This window comes from Phragmites australis, chromosome 20 (genome assembly GCF_958298935.1).
Source record: "Phragmites australis chromosome 20, lpPhrAust1.1, whole genome shotgun sequence".
NCBI classification, from domain to species: Eukaryota; Viridiplantae; Streptophyta; class Magnoliopsida; order Poales; family Poaceae; genus Phragmites; species Phragmites australis.
The window spans coordinates 7007569-7022359 of NC_084940.1; the positions used below are offsets into that span (position 1 = coordinate 7007569).

At 44.9% G+C, this 14791-nt stretch overlaps 2 protein-coding genes across 3 annotated transcripts; both read right to left on the minus strand.

The window, feature by feature from the left end:
• Positions 1-363: 363 nt before the first annotated feature.
• Positions 364-4396, minus strand: LOC133901310 (protein GAMETE EXPRESSED 1-like). 2 transcript variants are annotated; one of them, XM_062342620.1, is made up of 7 exons: positions 4042-4396; positions 2461-3030; positions 1766-2353; positions 1540-1666; positions 1260-1446; positions 1030-1186; positions 364-927 (listed from the first exon to the last, which is right to left on the minus strand). In XM_062342620.1, the coding sequence occupies exons 2-7, from the start codon at positions 2952-2954 to the stop codon at positions 618-620; spliced, it is 1863 nt and encodes a 620-aa protein (XP_062198604.1). In that variant the 5' UTR covers positions 2955-3030; positions 4042-4396; the 3' UTR covers positions 364-617. The 2 variants fall into 2 exon arrangements, with proteins under 2 accessions (XP_062198604.1, XP_062198603.1); XM_062342619.1 differs by lacking the exon at positions 4042-4396 and adding an exon at positions 3195-3770.
• Positions 4397-4539: 143 nt separating this feature from the next.
• LOC133901311 (oryzain gamma chain) lies at positions 4540-9506 on the minus strand. The gene is made up of 8 exons (XM_062342621.1): positions 9232-9506; positions 9020-9141; positions 8797-8915; positions 7797-7870; positions 5517-5781; positions 5283-5414; positions 4994-5129; positions 4540-4872 (listed from the first exon to the last, which is right to left on the minus strand). Exons 1-8 carry the CDS (start codon positions 9420-9422, stop codon positions 4832-4834), a joined length of 1080 nt encoding a protein of 359 aa, XP_062198605.1. The 5' UTR covers positions 9423-9506; the 3' UTR covers positions 4540-4831.
• Between the last annotated feature and the right edge of the window lie 5285 nt (positions 9507-14791).

Here is a 14791-nt window from a genome sequence, read left to right on the forward strand (position 1 = left end):
TATACGGGGAAAACGTGTAGGAAATACCAGCATACGATGGGGAGTGTGCGATAGCTCAGTTCTTGCGTGCATGTATTCTTCGTTCTGCATGCAGTATGGTGGTCAACTTTTTCGACTAGTTTAGTTGAGTTAGTATTAAATTGATAAAGCCAGCAGTAATTTTTTTCCCCAGTTTCCTCACTTATGATCGTGCAGGTACAGTATTCTACTCTTCTTCTACGACTCTACCCGTCCCTGTACAGCGACAGTCGTAGCAGCGAAAATTCCACTGCTGTGCTGGGCCTTCTTGGAGAGCAGACAGGCCCATGTGAAACGCAGCTGCTGTCTTCTGCTGCAACTGATGGGCTGTTGCTAGTTTCTACTCACTAGGCTTGGCTGGAAAACTGCGAAACCATGAGCGTCACAAAGCGAGAGAGGCCGGAGAGAGCCAATCAATTTTTCGACAACGCACAAGAAATCTGTTCGGTGGAACTTTATTTCGCAATTGTAGCTTCATCATACTCAAATTTCGTGTAAATTTTCGTCAACATCTCATGTGGCACTCAAAAGGCTCCTCCAAACTCAAAAGTCTCAAACTACCAAGATGGGCAAACCCGGGGGGCAGAAATGACCACTGCCTATTTCCGCGACCGCAGATTGTACCTCCGACTGACCGACGTCGTGATGGAGTTCTCGCCGACCTCTTCCGGCAAGACGACGTCGTCGGCGCACCTTCCACGCGCTCGCTCCGGCGGCAAGGTGTAAGTTGGGTCCATCTTGCTGTCCACCTCGTCCGCTAGCTCGTCGAAGACCCACGAGTAGTCCCTCAGGCTCCTCTCGCTCTCCCCCGAGCCGTACGACAGCGTCCTCCCGCCGGCGTTCTGCTCCAGTGCTCGGACCTTCTCGACCAGTGTCTGGAGCAGCCGGTGGTTCAGCAACTCGTAGTCCCTGAAGGATGACCAGCAATAAAAATTGCAGCAAGGTTGCGTCAGCAAGGCACTGAATGTTCAGATGTGTGTGATGTAGCAGAGGGATATATTCATTACGTACCTGTAGGTGAATATGGAGTGCAAGATCTGAAGAGTAGCAACACCGAGGAACACCATTCTGACCAAGAACACCTTGGACATGACCCAGAATTGCTTGTCGAAGTCGTCGGCGCCGAGCTTGATCAGCCCAATCTCCAGCATAAGAGTGATGCACAGCCCTGAAGGAACGAAAATGAACATCCGTGTTGCAGAAGTAATATTAATTACAGTAGTGATAATGTGAAACCATACCAAAGTAAAGTTGGCCCCTAATGCTGAACGTCTGCTTTGCGCTCGTGAGCATGTAGATGAGGAACACGATGCAGCAGTAGAAGAAGAAGGCCTTGATGAAGCGAGACTCGGCAAGAATGGCGTTGTGCAGGATGTACAGCTTGTCCAGAGCAGCAAAAATGTTGGCCTGCTTAGCTCTGAACTCTTCCTGCAGGTGAAATGTTGAGTAAATATAAGAGAGTTGAAGACTCAAATCATGGGGCAAAATTATTCATATACTCAGTATCAGATAAGTAGGAACCTGTGCTTCCAGTATGTCGTGCGAATTCTGGATGAGATGATCGTGAGCTTGCCGAATTTGTTCTTGTCGGGACAGTAGCTCTTCTTGCTGACTCTGGCTAAATTGCGCAAGTTTCTGTACTGTTTCCCTGCAATTGTTCACAAATTAGTTTTTTTTTTTCGATCAGTATAGTCTCCCTGCAATTTGTACAAGAACACTATAAGAGCAGTACATACAAATATTATACCTGCTTTCTTCAAGAGCTTGTGCTTGAAAGCTGTGGAGATTATTCAGTCCTTCCATTGCCCGAGTCTGACCATCCAATAGCTGCATCTGATTCTCCAGTGACTTGCCAGCAACACTCCCAATATCATCAGCAGTGCTCTGCAAATTTTGCATCTTTGAAGACATCGAATCACCAACTGTTTTTATTTCCTTCTGAATGTACGAGGCCTCATCCTTCAGTTTATCCATCCCATTGCCCAGGCTCTCATACGACTCCTCAATGCGCGCCATGCCGGCGTCAATCTTCTCCCTCATCTCCGTCTGCTCTTCCCTTAACTCTGCCTGAGAGGTGGCGATCTCCTTGGACTGCTCAAAGATGGCCTTGGAGTGAGCCAGCACGTCGTTGATCTGCACCCCGACGTTCTTCGACGTCTCCGCCAGATGATCAGCCTGAGTTTCGATCGATGACAGCGCGTCCTGGACCTTGCCGGACTCCTTGATGATTTGGTCTGACCTCTCCTCGATCACCTCGAGCTTCTCCTCAGCAGACTTGGATGTCCTTGTCAGGTCATTGACGAGCCTCTCCGTGTTGTGCTTGAACGCTTCAGCTCTGAACAAATCAACCAAACGAAGACAAAAAATCGTCAAATTTAGTACTGAAAACATCTCATCTGCAATTTAAAAGTGTGCGTGGGGGGGGGGGGGGGGGGGACTTACTGCAATTGGTGGCACAGGGTGTTGGTCTCCAGGAAGAACTCGAGGAAGACCTTGCCCTCGGAGTCGCTCAGCCGCTTGCGGCAATGCACCATCTTGGAGCTCTCGCTGCAGGACGGAAAGGGGGGCCGGCCGGAGTCCTCCTGGAAGCAGCTGGTCAGGTGCCACGCCAGCCGCGACTGCCTCTCCTTGTCGGCCATGATGTCGCCGCAGCTGGCGAAGAGCTTCCGGTACGCCTCCTGCCAGCAGTTCCTCGGGCCGGCGAGCCTGCCCCGCGCGTTCTCCAGCAGCTTCGCCCCTCTCGGGTCGTTGGCGCCATCAATAGAGAAGTCGGCGACCGCGCCGTCCAGCTCCATCATCGGAGCGCGCTTGCCACCCGTCGCCGCCGCCGACGACGAGAACGAGGAGAAGATGTTCCATGAGAATCCGCTGCTCCTCCGAGGACAAATCAATAGGCACGTCAAGATCAGCAGGAGAAACCACGCGTTTCTTGTCATGGTGCAATTGGTAACTGGAATAGGCACCGGCAAGAACTGATCTTGGCAGGTTAAATTCAGGAGTTAATCGCAGTCCCTGCTATGAACGAACAAGAGACGCATCAAAACCCGTTCATTCGATACAGATTGTTATACTCATATTACTCTGAATTTAAAAAACAAACGGATTCATGAACAGAGTTCTTGCTAGTGTCAATTACTCCAGTCTAAAAGCCAAAGAAAATCCAAGCTAGTAACAACCTAAAGCAATTATCTGCAGCAAGATTCAAGACGGGGCAAGTAGTAAACGAGCTTCTCCCAAGCAAGAAAGAGCGCAAGGCATGCAATGGCAGCGCAACAAGTTCTTGCTAACTAGAGCCCCGCGGCGTGAAGGGCTTCCGGTTTAGTAGTTGCGCTCACAGCCGTGTTTCTTCGCCGGCAAGGCAGAGATCCAGAGGAGGCGGTCCACATCACATGCAGAGGAGATAAGAATCATATATTTCCAAAAGCAGGTTAAAAAAATGGACTTTTAGTTGTCTCTTCGTCGTGGAACGCTAATGCCAAGTTGATCAGGCTGTGTAGATATCTTGCCGTATTATTAGGCTCCGTTCCCAGCAAGGAAGCTTTTGTTAATCAGCCAGTTAATCGCAGTTAAGTCGGCGCAAGGGTAAGTTGGTGACGCTGGCTTACGCCGCAAGGTTCAGAGATTAGCTGGTCACGTCCAGGCTGAACTTTAACTACTAGACTATACCTTGGCAAAATTCTTACGTCCTGGGCTGAAGCTCACCTTGCCATGAGCTTGGTTCCGCCCCTAGTTGGCAGGAGCCCACTGCTTCAGGGAGTCGATCAAATTCTTCTATCTAGTTCCCCTATGGGCTCATGCCGGACGCATGAACATCAGGGATTCAGGGCTTGTGCTCTGAATCATACAGGCATAGAACCATAAACTAGCTGTCATTTCAAGATGATAAAGGGTATTAAAAAACGAATGAAATTTGCATTAAGACTGATGAGTCCACTGCAGTGGACGAATGTTTCAAAGAACTTCGCAGTTTAGTTTCAGAAAGAAGGGGAACTTCATGGGACATGGAGAAGTCAAGAAACTCACCGTTTGCTGTGGATCAGTTCGTTCCCCTGGCCGATGTTGGGACTGCAGCGACGGTGCCGAGTTGCCGGATGGAAACCGTAGAAATAGGCGAAACTGGTCGTGGTTTAGGTGCAAATCGCAGTGAAAGGATGCGCTGGTTCACGCGAAGTGGCACCTTCTCATTCCTCGGTGAGAACCGAACAGCCGGAGATCAAGAGGCAACCATTCTGGGATTTATTAGTACGCTGTACGCGTTCGCAGCGAGTTGCAAAATTTGGTCAGTCGTTATGCTTGTTAAGAGGGCACATAAATACTAGACCATAATAGTTCAGTAGTGGTAGTACTACTACCGTTCATATTAGCAAACTTGTCAATTTTACAAGCTTGCAAAAGTTACAGTTTTGGTTGGTTCGTGGTCCACCCTATTGTTGTCTTTTTAAGAAGTTTTTCATGTTTCTTCCCCTGAAAAGTCATCAGAATACTCCACTCAAATCTAGATAATCCCAGAGACAAGATAAATAATCTGCATATAATACATTATTTTCTGATAGAATGTTCCGGGCTGCACCATGAATGGCTATGCTGTCTCATAAATAACAGTGTCTTAGACCCGTAGAACTACGGTGAAACACCAATTCGCCAATCTAATTACACAACCATGCGGGAGAGAGTACAAGCAGGGGCTTATTCATTTCCTTTATGATTTTCTATTCACAACAAAGTCTCAGTATGACCCATCTCCAAGCTCAGGCTAGACATGTTTTATTGATGCCAAGCAAAGCCAGAGGACATGGAAAAATCCATGTGCGTCTCATGCTGCGACAACAGGGTAGGATGCACAAGTAGCAACACCTGCATCATTTAGAGTCGAATCAATATTGTGTTGCGAGTGCGACACATCCTGAAGCATAAGATCCCCAATTTTTTGTGGGGTGAAGTATGGAAGTGTATATAGTAATAATAGAGTACTCACCGCACATGTTCTTGCCAAGTTCCATCTTGAAGTAACCATTATCACCCCAGTCCGCGCCCCATGAGTTCTTGATGAGCCAATAGGGAACCCCATTTTCGACGCCATAGCCAACAGCCAGAACGGCGTGGTTCACATCCTAGTAATGTCAAAAGAATCCATAGTTTCGGAACATTATGACATGTAAACAAGGAGCCGTAATGTAATCGGATAGCAATCCACAGAGGAACTCTACATAAACAAATCAAACGATAAATTGTATGTTGATGACATAATGTTCCTGTGCACTTACCATGGGTGTCGTTCCACAGTGGTCACTGGTGTAAACTCCGCTCTTGTACAGCCTGAAACCGCTGATCACCTGAAAGGCAACACTGACTGGGCGAACCAGTCCGACGGCATTCTTCAGTTCATCCTCAGCACCCTTACCACAACAACAAAATTAAATATAAACTATTAATTCAGAATAGAAATTGTTTACTCTAAGTAAATTTGATTGGGAATTTAGAATGAACGAGTTTCTCACCAGAGTGATGTTAACTGAGTCTACAACCTTGACTCCAACATTTTCAGGCTTGTAATGACAAATGCCATTGACACCCTGGTAAGGGTAAGCTTCCTCAGTGTCAAGGCCGCCATTGTATTTGATGTACTCAAAGGCCTGGGACGGAAGGCCTCCGTTGCATCCGAAATTGTTGTATGCAGCAGCGCAATCAACAAGCTGTTGCTCAGAAAGAGAGATGGGCTTTCCAGTTGCCTGGGTATATGCTGCCTCAAGTGCACCAGTAGTGCTGCCAGAATAAGCATCAGAGGAATTTAATTGTTTTGTTTGCATGACCCTCTTTTCTTTCTTTCTTTCTTTCGGAAGACATGCTATGATGGACATTTTTATGCATGGCAGATAAGAAAAGAGCGGAAAGACTATGCAGTATGAAATTTAAGAATGGATAATAATTGACAGCTAAAAGAAGATCTGAACTAGACTCAAATGCGTAAGAAGTTTATCTCTTGTGTTGTGTAACTGCAACATGTCCTTCCAATAATGTAATTTAGAAGTAATACTGATGCTTCAGTACCAAGTTTTTTAATCAAGTAAAATAAGATGAAACCAACTACTTATATGTATACCACCTCAGGTCAATCTATCTGGCCAGTAACTGGCATGTTTCCACATGCATGTTTGCTAGCAATATGAATCGGCTTAATGGTATCTTCCTGAAATCTTGATTTTAATATCTTCGAAGTTGACACTATAGTGCCTAAACATGCCAATAAGTATTTCCTAACTAGTTTTCCCCTTTGCCGCTTGGTTGGTGTGGCATATCTGACATTGTGATTGTAAGATACTTCAGATTGATGAATAAGTGCTAGCGAGCATACTTTGTTGGGACAAATTCCTTGTCGCCAATAAGCTGTGCCCAATCTCATTTATGTTACTGGCTAGGGTTTGGAACTGCACGTCGGTGAAAGAAGCCAATGGCAAAAAATAGATTTACTCAGACTCAGGAATAGTAGAAAGAGATATACAAACCACGACCAACCACAAAAATCCAAACTACATGTAAACTCTCGTACTTCAACTTTATGTTATCCATCTAGGTATGCAGCCCGAAACTGTTGTCTACACAGGAGGAATCAAACGAACTAACCATTAAATTTTACAATGCTTTGACAATTAAGAATATGATTTAGATACTTATCTCTCGAATGATTTTTTGCCTCTATCTATCATATTTGTATGCGCCGGATTTGCTTTGAGATGATTTTTGTCGGGTCCACAAGGAGTATATACACAAAAAAATATTGGAAATCACAAAAATAGAGTGATATGACTTAATCTTTCACTAAGAATAGACACTCCCTCAAGGATATCATCCATGAATACAGCTTTTTACATGCGATCAGGGTGCTACTATTTATGATCAGGTCCTTATCATGGCTCTTATTGATATGTTACTCGAATAAAGTACTTGGATCAATTGGGCAATTAGACTTGCATTTCTGCAATCCTTACATATTAACTGATTATTTCTGTGTAATTCATGAAGCAAAGTCTTCCACTGAGCTCTGCACTTGCATTATACGATACTGTATAACATGTTCGCTTATAAAGCTTCATACTGCTCTGACAATAATAAACTAAATCTTTTATTTTGGAAGTGAATTTGGTTAACGGGATACATGAAAGACTCCACGAGATAATCATTGATCAACTACTGTAACAGATCTGGAAGCAAGCGTAGATCAACAATCAGGTTGGTCGGTTCATCCAATTATTTAATCGCTAGCATGTCTCACGAGTGCAATAGCTTAACTCCCACACTGAACATATTTAAATAATCTCGTGATTATTTCTGTGATGAAAGATCTGAACTACTATTCTTGAAAGCTACTTTCAACTTCACCAACAGATATATCTGTCACCACCCATCCTGGACCACACCTAAAGTAATTTTTAATTCTCTACCAGGAGCAGCACGATTTGAAAGTACCCCACCCTGGTTACTTTCAAGACCATGATTGAATTAAAGGCCATGAGGCCCAAACATCCAATTCGGATGCAGACTCCAATTGGTACTTTCTGTCGCTTATCATAGGTACCTTTTACTGGTAAATTTAGTAAGCATGCACCAAACTCAACTATCATCGATATAATTCCAAGATATTAGCATACCCATCATGTTTTTAGTACAACGGTCGATGGGGGGAGGGGGTATAACAGTAATGACATACACCCTCCAGTCTTTGTATTACAATTGTACAAAAGGAAAGAACAGAAAAGAAGATGCTGATTTTCAGTAGTTACCTGAAGGTCCAGCAGGACCCGCAGTGGCCCTGGTTTTTCACAGGGCTCACGATCCCATCCTCCCTCCAGTCTTTCTGCAGCAGCCGTAACAATAGCAACATCACATACGCCATTTCACAGCAAAATGTCGAAACATCGTAGCAATCCAACATTAATGGAAACTGTTGAATACGTAACCACCACCGCTTGGCTCAGATCTAGCGACACAATACCATGCAAACCTGCAATGACCACCTGGATATCTATGCTAGAAATGCTGTAATACAATCCTCACAAAATAGTTGCTAGTAAGTGGCAAGTATGAACTCTACATTTCCAAATAGTTCCACCTCGTTTTGCTGCCAATTAGTTAAACCACTGAAATATTTTTTTGATTCCGTTAAAAAAGCAATACCGTGGATAGATAGAAAGCTTCATTTGTATGCAACTATGCCTAGATACATGGAACAAATGGACAGTAACTGCATCATGTGCCAGGACCAAGGAAGAGAGTGGCTTAGGCCCTGTTTGGCACATCTTAGGCCCTGTTTGGCACATCTTCTACTTGAGGATTTTGCAGAAACGGTGCCAAACAACATGACTCTGTAGTAAATTATCGGTAAGCAGATTCTAAGAATAAACTGGATAATCCGGAGAAGCAGAATCTATTTTTCACAGGATTCTCTAGGAAACGGATTGTGCAAAAAAACACAAGCCAAACAGGACCTAAACATTGCTTGTCCTCGTGGAGCCGGCTGAGCAAATAGGCAAACACTACACACCACGCAGCATGACAGCAATGAGCAAATCCTGCAGTCACTCGCAAACTTCGTGTCGGAAACTCCCTTGTAAAACTTAAACATAACGCACGCAGGTCTGTCTCCCATGTGACGGATGCAACAATCGCAATACCTACGCCCGTTCGAGAGCATACCGTTGCGACGTTGCGTTACCATTCCGAGACCCCTAAACTATGAACAGTTCGTAGGATTTTCTGCGACGAGTAGCTTTAGTAACTTACAGTCTCCGGGAGCGCGACAGCGTCCAGCATCCGGTGGTTGCCGGCGAGCGTCGCCGAGCAATTCTGCGCTGCGCCGAGCCGGGTCGAGTGGAATTCCTCCCAGCTCATGTCCGCGAAGCCTGCACAAGCACAGCAGCGACACCGAGAAACGTGTGTGAGAATCCGAGGCGCGCGGAATCGGACGGTCCAGATTGGGAGGAGGTGCTCAGGCCCAGGGTCGTACGGTTGATGCCGAGGCGGTAGGGGAGGCCCCTGCGGTTGGTGGAGCGGATGAGCTCGAGGCTCTCGGAGAAGATCCGGAACCGCCGCTGCACCTCCTCCGCGCTCTCGTAGCTCTTGCCGTACCTGCGGATCGAGCCGGGCGGTCAGGAAGAACGGTGAAGGGGAGCGGGACGGCGGGTGGGGTGGGACATGGTAAGGGGACCGGGCGCTGACCGGACAGCGAAGCGGGCGAAGCGGAGGGCGTCGCGGGTGCGGCCGAGAGCGGCGAGGACGGTGGACTCGAGCGCGGAGGCCGCGCGGTCGGTGACGGGGCGGATCAGCTTGGAGTCAGAGAAGGAGGAGGCCGCGGCGGTGGCGGCGAGGGTGAGGACGGCGAGGAGGAGGAAGAGGCTGCGGTGGGCCATCTCGACGGCGGAATGGGCGATATTTTACTCCCGATTGGCAGCGGGCGCGAGCTCGCCGGGTGCCTGGATCTTATATAGAGCTTTTGGACCATTGATCATCAGATACTCCTTTCAGTCTTATATATATGTTGTTTTTAAAAGGTTTGATCAAATTTTTAAAATTTTAATTAACAATAACTTTTAAATATTTAGTTTGTAAACCTTAAAATATATTTTTTCAATTTTGTTTTGAAAAATATTTTTATAATATCAAAATTTGAATAAATTTTATAAATATATTGTAATAGAAAATAGGAATTAAAGCTATGTATTGAAAATCGTGTCTTACCTAAAACAATATGTATTCTGATGGCATGTAGTATCGTTTTGTCTATGTTAACCCACTTTGCTAATACCGTGTCTAGTTCTAAATAATTAGTGAAAAACATAATTAATACTCTGATTATGATTCAACAGTGGCCCAATTGATCAAGTACCTCAGACCGAGCTTGTTTGAAACACACGAATTTCGCAGGCAGTTCTATTCTCGCGGGGATCCTGAAGAATCCCCTCACCTAGTATATTGGTCTGTTTTGATCTTGGAAAATGATGTGTGTGTGTTAAAGTATTTTGTTTCGTTCGACCCGCAGTTGCATATGAATGAGAAAGGGAGGAATTTAACATTTAGTCCTTTCCACTGTCTTCGATTTACCAAAATGCGTTCAAGACTGCTGCATTTCAAGTTTATAACTAGCTTTGTTCCCTAGGTGATCACCACATCTGCAGCGAACAAATCTAGCCGGTGACGCAATTGGTGACGCTTGCAGTTGAGGCTCCGGCGTCGAGCGCAGGATTGAGCTCGCCGAAGTTGACGCTGATTGGACAGTGGAGGAAAGGGACAAGATGACGCTGGAATGAATTCCAATTTCCAAGGGACGGGGAGATATTTCCCGTTGCAAACGAATGGAATGGGCAAGACGGCGACGAACCAGGAATCCAGAATAGAGCGCCGTCTCGGACACTGCTACAAGTGTCCAATCTGATGTGCCTTTGTGCACCCGACGTCAGGACGTTCCTGCAGGCAACATGCAGATCGGTTGCATCATAGTACCAGTATCCATTTTCTTTTGGGAAAAAGAAATCAAGAACCTTTTCGGACATATTATCCCCAGGTAGGCAGCAAAATTCCTGAAAAGTTACTAACACCATCTTTAACCGATTCATGTTAGGATCTAGAATTTTTTTATAAAGCAAGAATCTTTTCGGACATATTATCCCCAGGTAGGCAGCAAAATTCCTGAAAAGTTACTAACATCATCTTTAACCGATTCATGTTAGGATTAGAATTTTTTTAGAAAGAGATTTTTATTCTCTTCAACGCTTCAACGGTTTTTTTTACGGTTCTTATCACAAAAGGATTCTCAAGTTCATTCACTTCAGAATGAGATTATCTCTCATTTCCCTTCACGAATCCTTTCGAATGAAAGCTGTTGGAGATGAGAGAAAATAACGAAAATAGAAACGGGAGGGGAATCGAGAAGGGAACGAAATGAAGAGAATATGTTTGGAGATAGTTAAAAAAACTTCGGTTTTTCAGGCTCTATTTTGAAGTCGAGAATTCTTCCTAATTTCCACCGGAACTGATTTTCTCCGTACAAAAGTCCTATACAATTCTTCGCTCCAAATGAACACATCTATTTATTCTGTAGTTTTGAATGTACTTGACTATCCGGAAGAACAAGAAAAAAACATCTTGTGAACAGTCTTGTGCTGGATGTGAGAGATAAGATGCCTCCAGCCCTCGACTCGGTACACTCCATTGCTGCGTGTTTCTTTCTATCGCTGTGTGTTTCTTTCTTGAAGGATGAGTTGGAAGATACTTCTGTATAGGGTGACAAGGAGGATTCTCTGGTGGATATTCTGATAGAGTTTTGGATTCCAGCTTCACCTCCAGTGGACGTGTGGACGGTGATTAGCAAGGCAGCACGGTGGTATTCCGCCGAGATATTTGTCGAGTGGCAACAGTAGAGCACCTCGCGACGATTTACGACTGCAATATCAGACGACGCAGAAAGGGAGAGACCTTCAAGGCAATGTTAGCATCCAAGTGTCAGCGTCGTTCCATCAATGGTTTTCGATGACAGGGGAAAACCCACCTAAAACATCTCCCGGGGGTCCCACAGGACAGTGTTTTCTACGTACGCAAGAGATGTCTACTGGTGACGACTGGTGCTACGAGGGTTTAAAAAGGCTGTATCGTTGAAGAGTTGCAAACGACGACACGAGTAAAGATCAAAGCAATTCTATACGCCTCCGATGCCGTGCCGCCCTCTGATGTAAAGGGTCCCGTTAGCATAGACTCGTGCGAAAAGCCACAGGGTGTGGCTGTGCTCATCCGAATTCAATTCTCGGGTGTCACTTACTTCTGATTTCGTCTCTAATTTAGACCCAAACAAGAGATCCAGATTAAAAAAAGTAAAACAAAATGCACCACAGTAATCGGTTGGAGTCGAGGGCTCCAGGCGACAAAACGAGAAACGATAAATCACAGATCGTTCACTTGTGTGATCAAGAAGAGGATTGTGTCTACACTAACGAGGTATGGATGCATATCTCTTCTTGGATGCAATTTTATACCTTGCCAATGTTTCAAAGCTTCCAGTCCATAACTGGATGGTGGAGAGCTGCCTCAAAAACAATTCCCAAAAATCTTCGGCGAGATTTCAACGGAGTTGTTATCTTCTTTTGGTGGAATATATGGAAAGAGAGAAATCGCAGAATCTTCCAATCCAAGAAGCTGGAAGCCTTCATATTGGCACAGAATATCAAGCATCAAATTGCAGATTTTGCTCTTGCTTCCTCTGCTGCTCTTTAGCTTCGGTTAAGCTCTCCTTGTGGCGTTTTCAAGGCCCAGTTGCAGACCCTCTAGGTGGTTGGTTCGGTAGTTCATTCTTGTAGGGTGTTGTGTTGTAACCCTGTGGTTTCCTGGTTCGAAGGGCTGTCGGTGGGCCATTCTCTGTGCTAACCTGTAGTCGTTAGTCAGGACGCTACTGTGACGGGTGGTTGTAATTGCCATGAACCTCATTTCTCCTTCTCTAATAAAATGGCAGAGCTCCTGCCTCATTTCTAAAAAATAAATCACAGATCGAAGTGGCGCTTTTTTTTAAAAAAAAACTCACTGAAATCGCGCTCGCGGCATGCATTTCTCATGTGCGAGAACGTCTTCCACGAACACGTCGCAGCTGCATGCACGCGGGCATATGCACGAACGGCCCCAATGCTTTGATTCCGATCGAACTCTCGAACGGGAGGAAGGAAAAGAACAAGAGTACTGCTGAACCTGCTGGACGAGGTTTAAACCTGTTCCCAAACAAGCCATCCATTTCATGACCCAACTTTTTTATACACCATAAGGTAGACTTCCGAAGTTTCCGTCGTTTTCATCTCGGCTGGCTAATGCCGCTTCAGATCAGTCTATCAGCAAACATTGACCGTGTAAAATCCAGTTCATGTCTGTCAGCATATCAGATATTTTTAGGGAAAAAACGTGGGTTATAAACGTGAGGTTGGCGTCATTCTATCCTCAGAACTCACGTAACGCTTCAGCAAATTGCAGTTCTCAGAGTTATCGTTCAGCAAGTACACTACTTCGTACCGGTCGGAATTAATCACCGGTACGGCAGAAAGATTTCGTTACCAAGAAAAGAGAGCCGAGAATCACCAGTCACAAAGGGGCTGTTTGGTAGCCCGCACCAATCCTGCCTCGCATCTTCGGATGCAGCTTCGGCATGTTTGGATAGCTGCATGCTAGCGTGAGTCTAGACAAGCGGATACAAAATCACGGTTGCAGTCTGGCTTTTGGAAAACGGATTTCGAATCCGTTTCTCTCAGGCCATGCCCAACAGGGATGATCGCAACAGGGATGATATTAACATATAATTAGTGAGTATTAACTCATATTAGTATATTTTAAATTAGATTAAAACTTAATATGATTAATTAAGCATTATAGAATGTATTTATGTAAAATAAATATTATGTTAACACTTGTTTTTTTATTTTAATCTTATATAACATATATTCATACGAACAACTAAACATAATATCTTCTCAAACAGATTAAGTACATACAGTCAACCAAACAAATAACACTATATTCACAGAGCATGACTCAAATGAGGCTGACTCGTGAAATTGCAGTTCTTGGAAAAGAGAGCCGATAATCACCAGTCGCAAAATCGGCTTGGAAAAAATCGCACGATCCAGCTGAGTCCTCGATCCGCATGCATGAAATTCTATCAAGATGAGCCTTAATTTAGTTGACTTACAAGCTTATTTTTTTCCTAATTGGCTACTTCTTCCAGCTCCCCACAAGAAACCGCATATCGAAAAAACAAGCTCAGAAAGCAACCGATTATCGCATCCCCTATCGATCCCCAGCAGCAGTGGCCGGCTGACGAACAACTGTACGATGACTCGAGGATAAACTCAGCATGGTGTCACTGGCTGCCCCAGCCGCGCACGCCTCGCAGATCACAACCAGCGGCGCGTGTAAATCGCGCGGCGAAACTGCTGAGATGTGAGAGGATTGCGCAGTTTTTCTTTGGCAATTTGGTCTGGCTCTCGATTCATCTACCGGTCAAGTTGGCAGTTTACAAAACGGAAGGTCAGGTCACCGTTGTACATGTTGCGTCCTTGCGGCTGATGCTGATCCTGCTTAAATATATACATCTCGCTGCGCAGCCACAAGAATTGCGTTTTAAAAAAATATTAAACCAGAAGGATGACTGAATGAGTAACTGGAACCTGAGATCTTTTCCAGAAACTCCAATCCTGAGATTTTTTGGAGCTAAGGATCAGTATTGCTTGCATCATGAGTATGTGATAAAATCATCATATTGTTTGATTTTTTTGACACCTCTCAACTGGTTACAACTATAGTATTTGAATACGTGCACATACTAACTCACGCACGTACACACACAATCACATCTATGCACACACCCAGATCTACACACAGTTTAGACAATAACATCCCTAGTGAATAGATGTAATCATACAAAGCTTCACAGGAGATAGGTATGTCATACTCCTATTATGGCTCTACGCGCGAGAGACAACATATCTTATGTTTAGGTGATCTCCGGTGAGACACCCGGGTCGATCTAAGGATTGAACCCGAGTAAGTAGGCTGCGCACCAACACTACCGCTTAGCTGAGTGCTCGTTCTCTGTTACTGTTTGATCTTGAACTGAAAAAGGTGACAGAAGCCGGGTGAACCCTGATCACTAAAAACTTGTTCCAAAAAAGAAAGAGAAATTGTTCTCTGAAAACAAAGTTGGGACAAGATAGGCCTTGTGTTTTTTTAAACCAGGCAGACGTTATGTTAT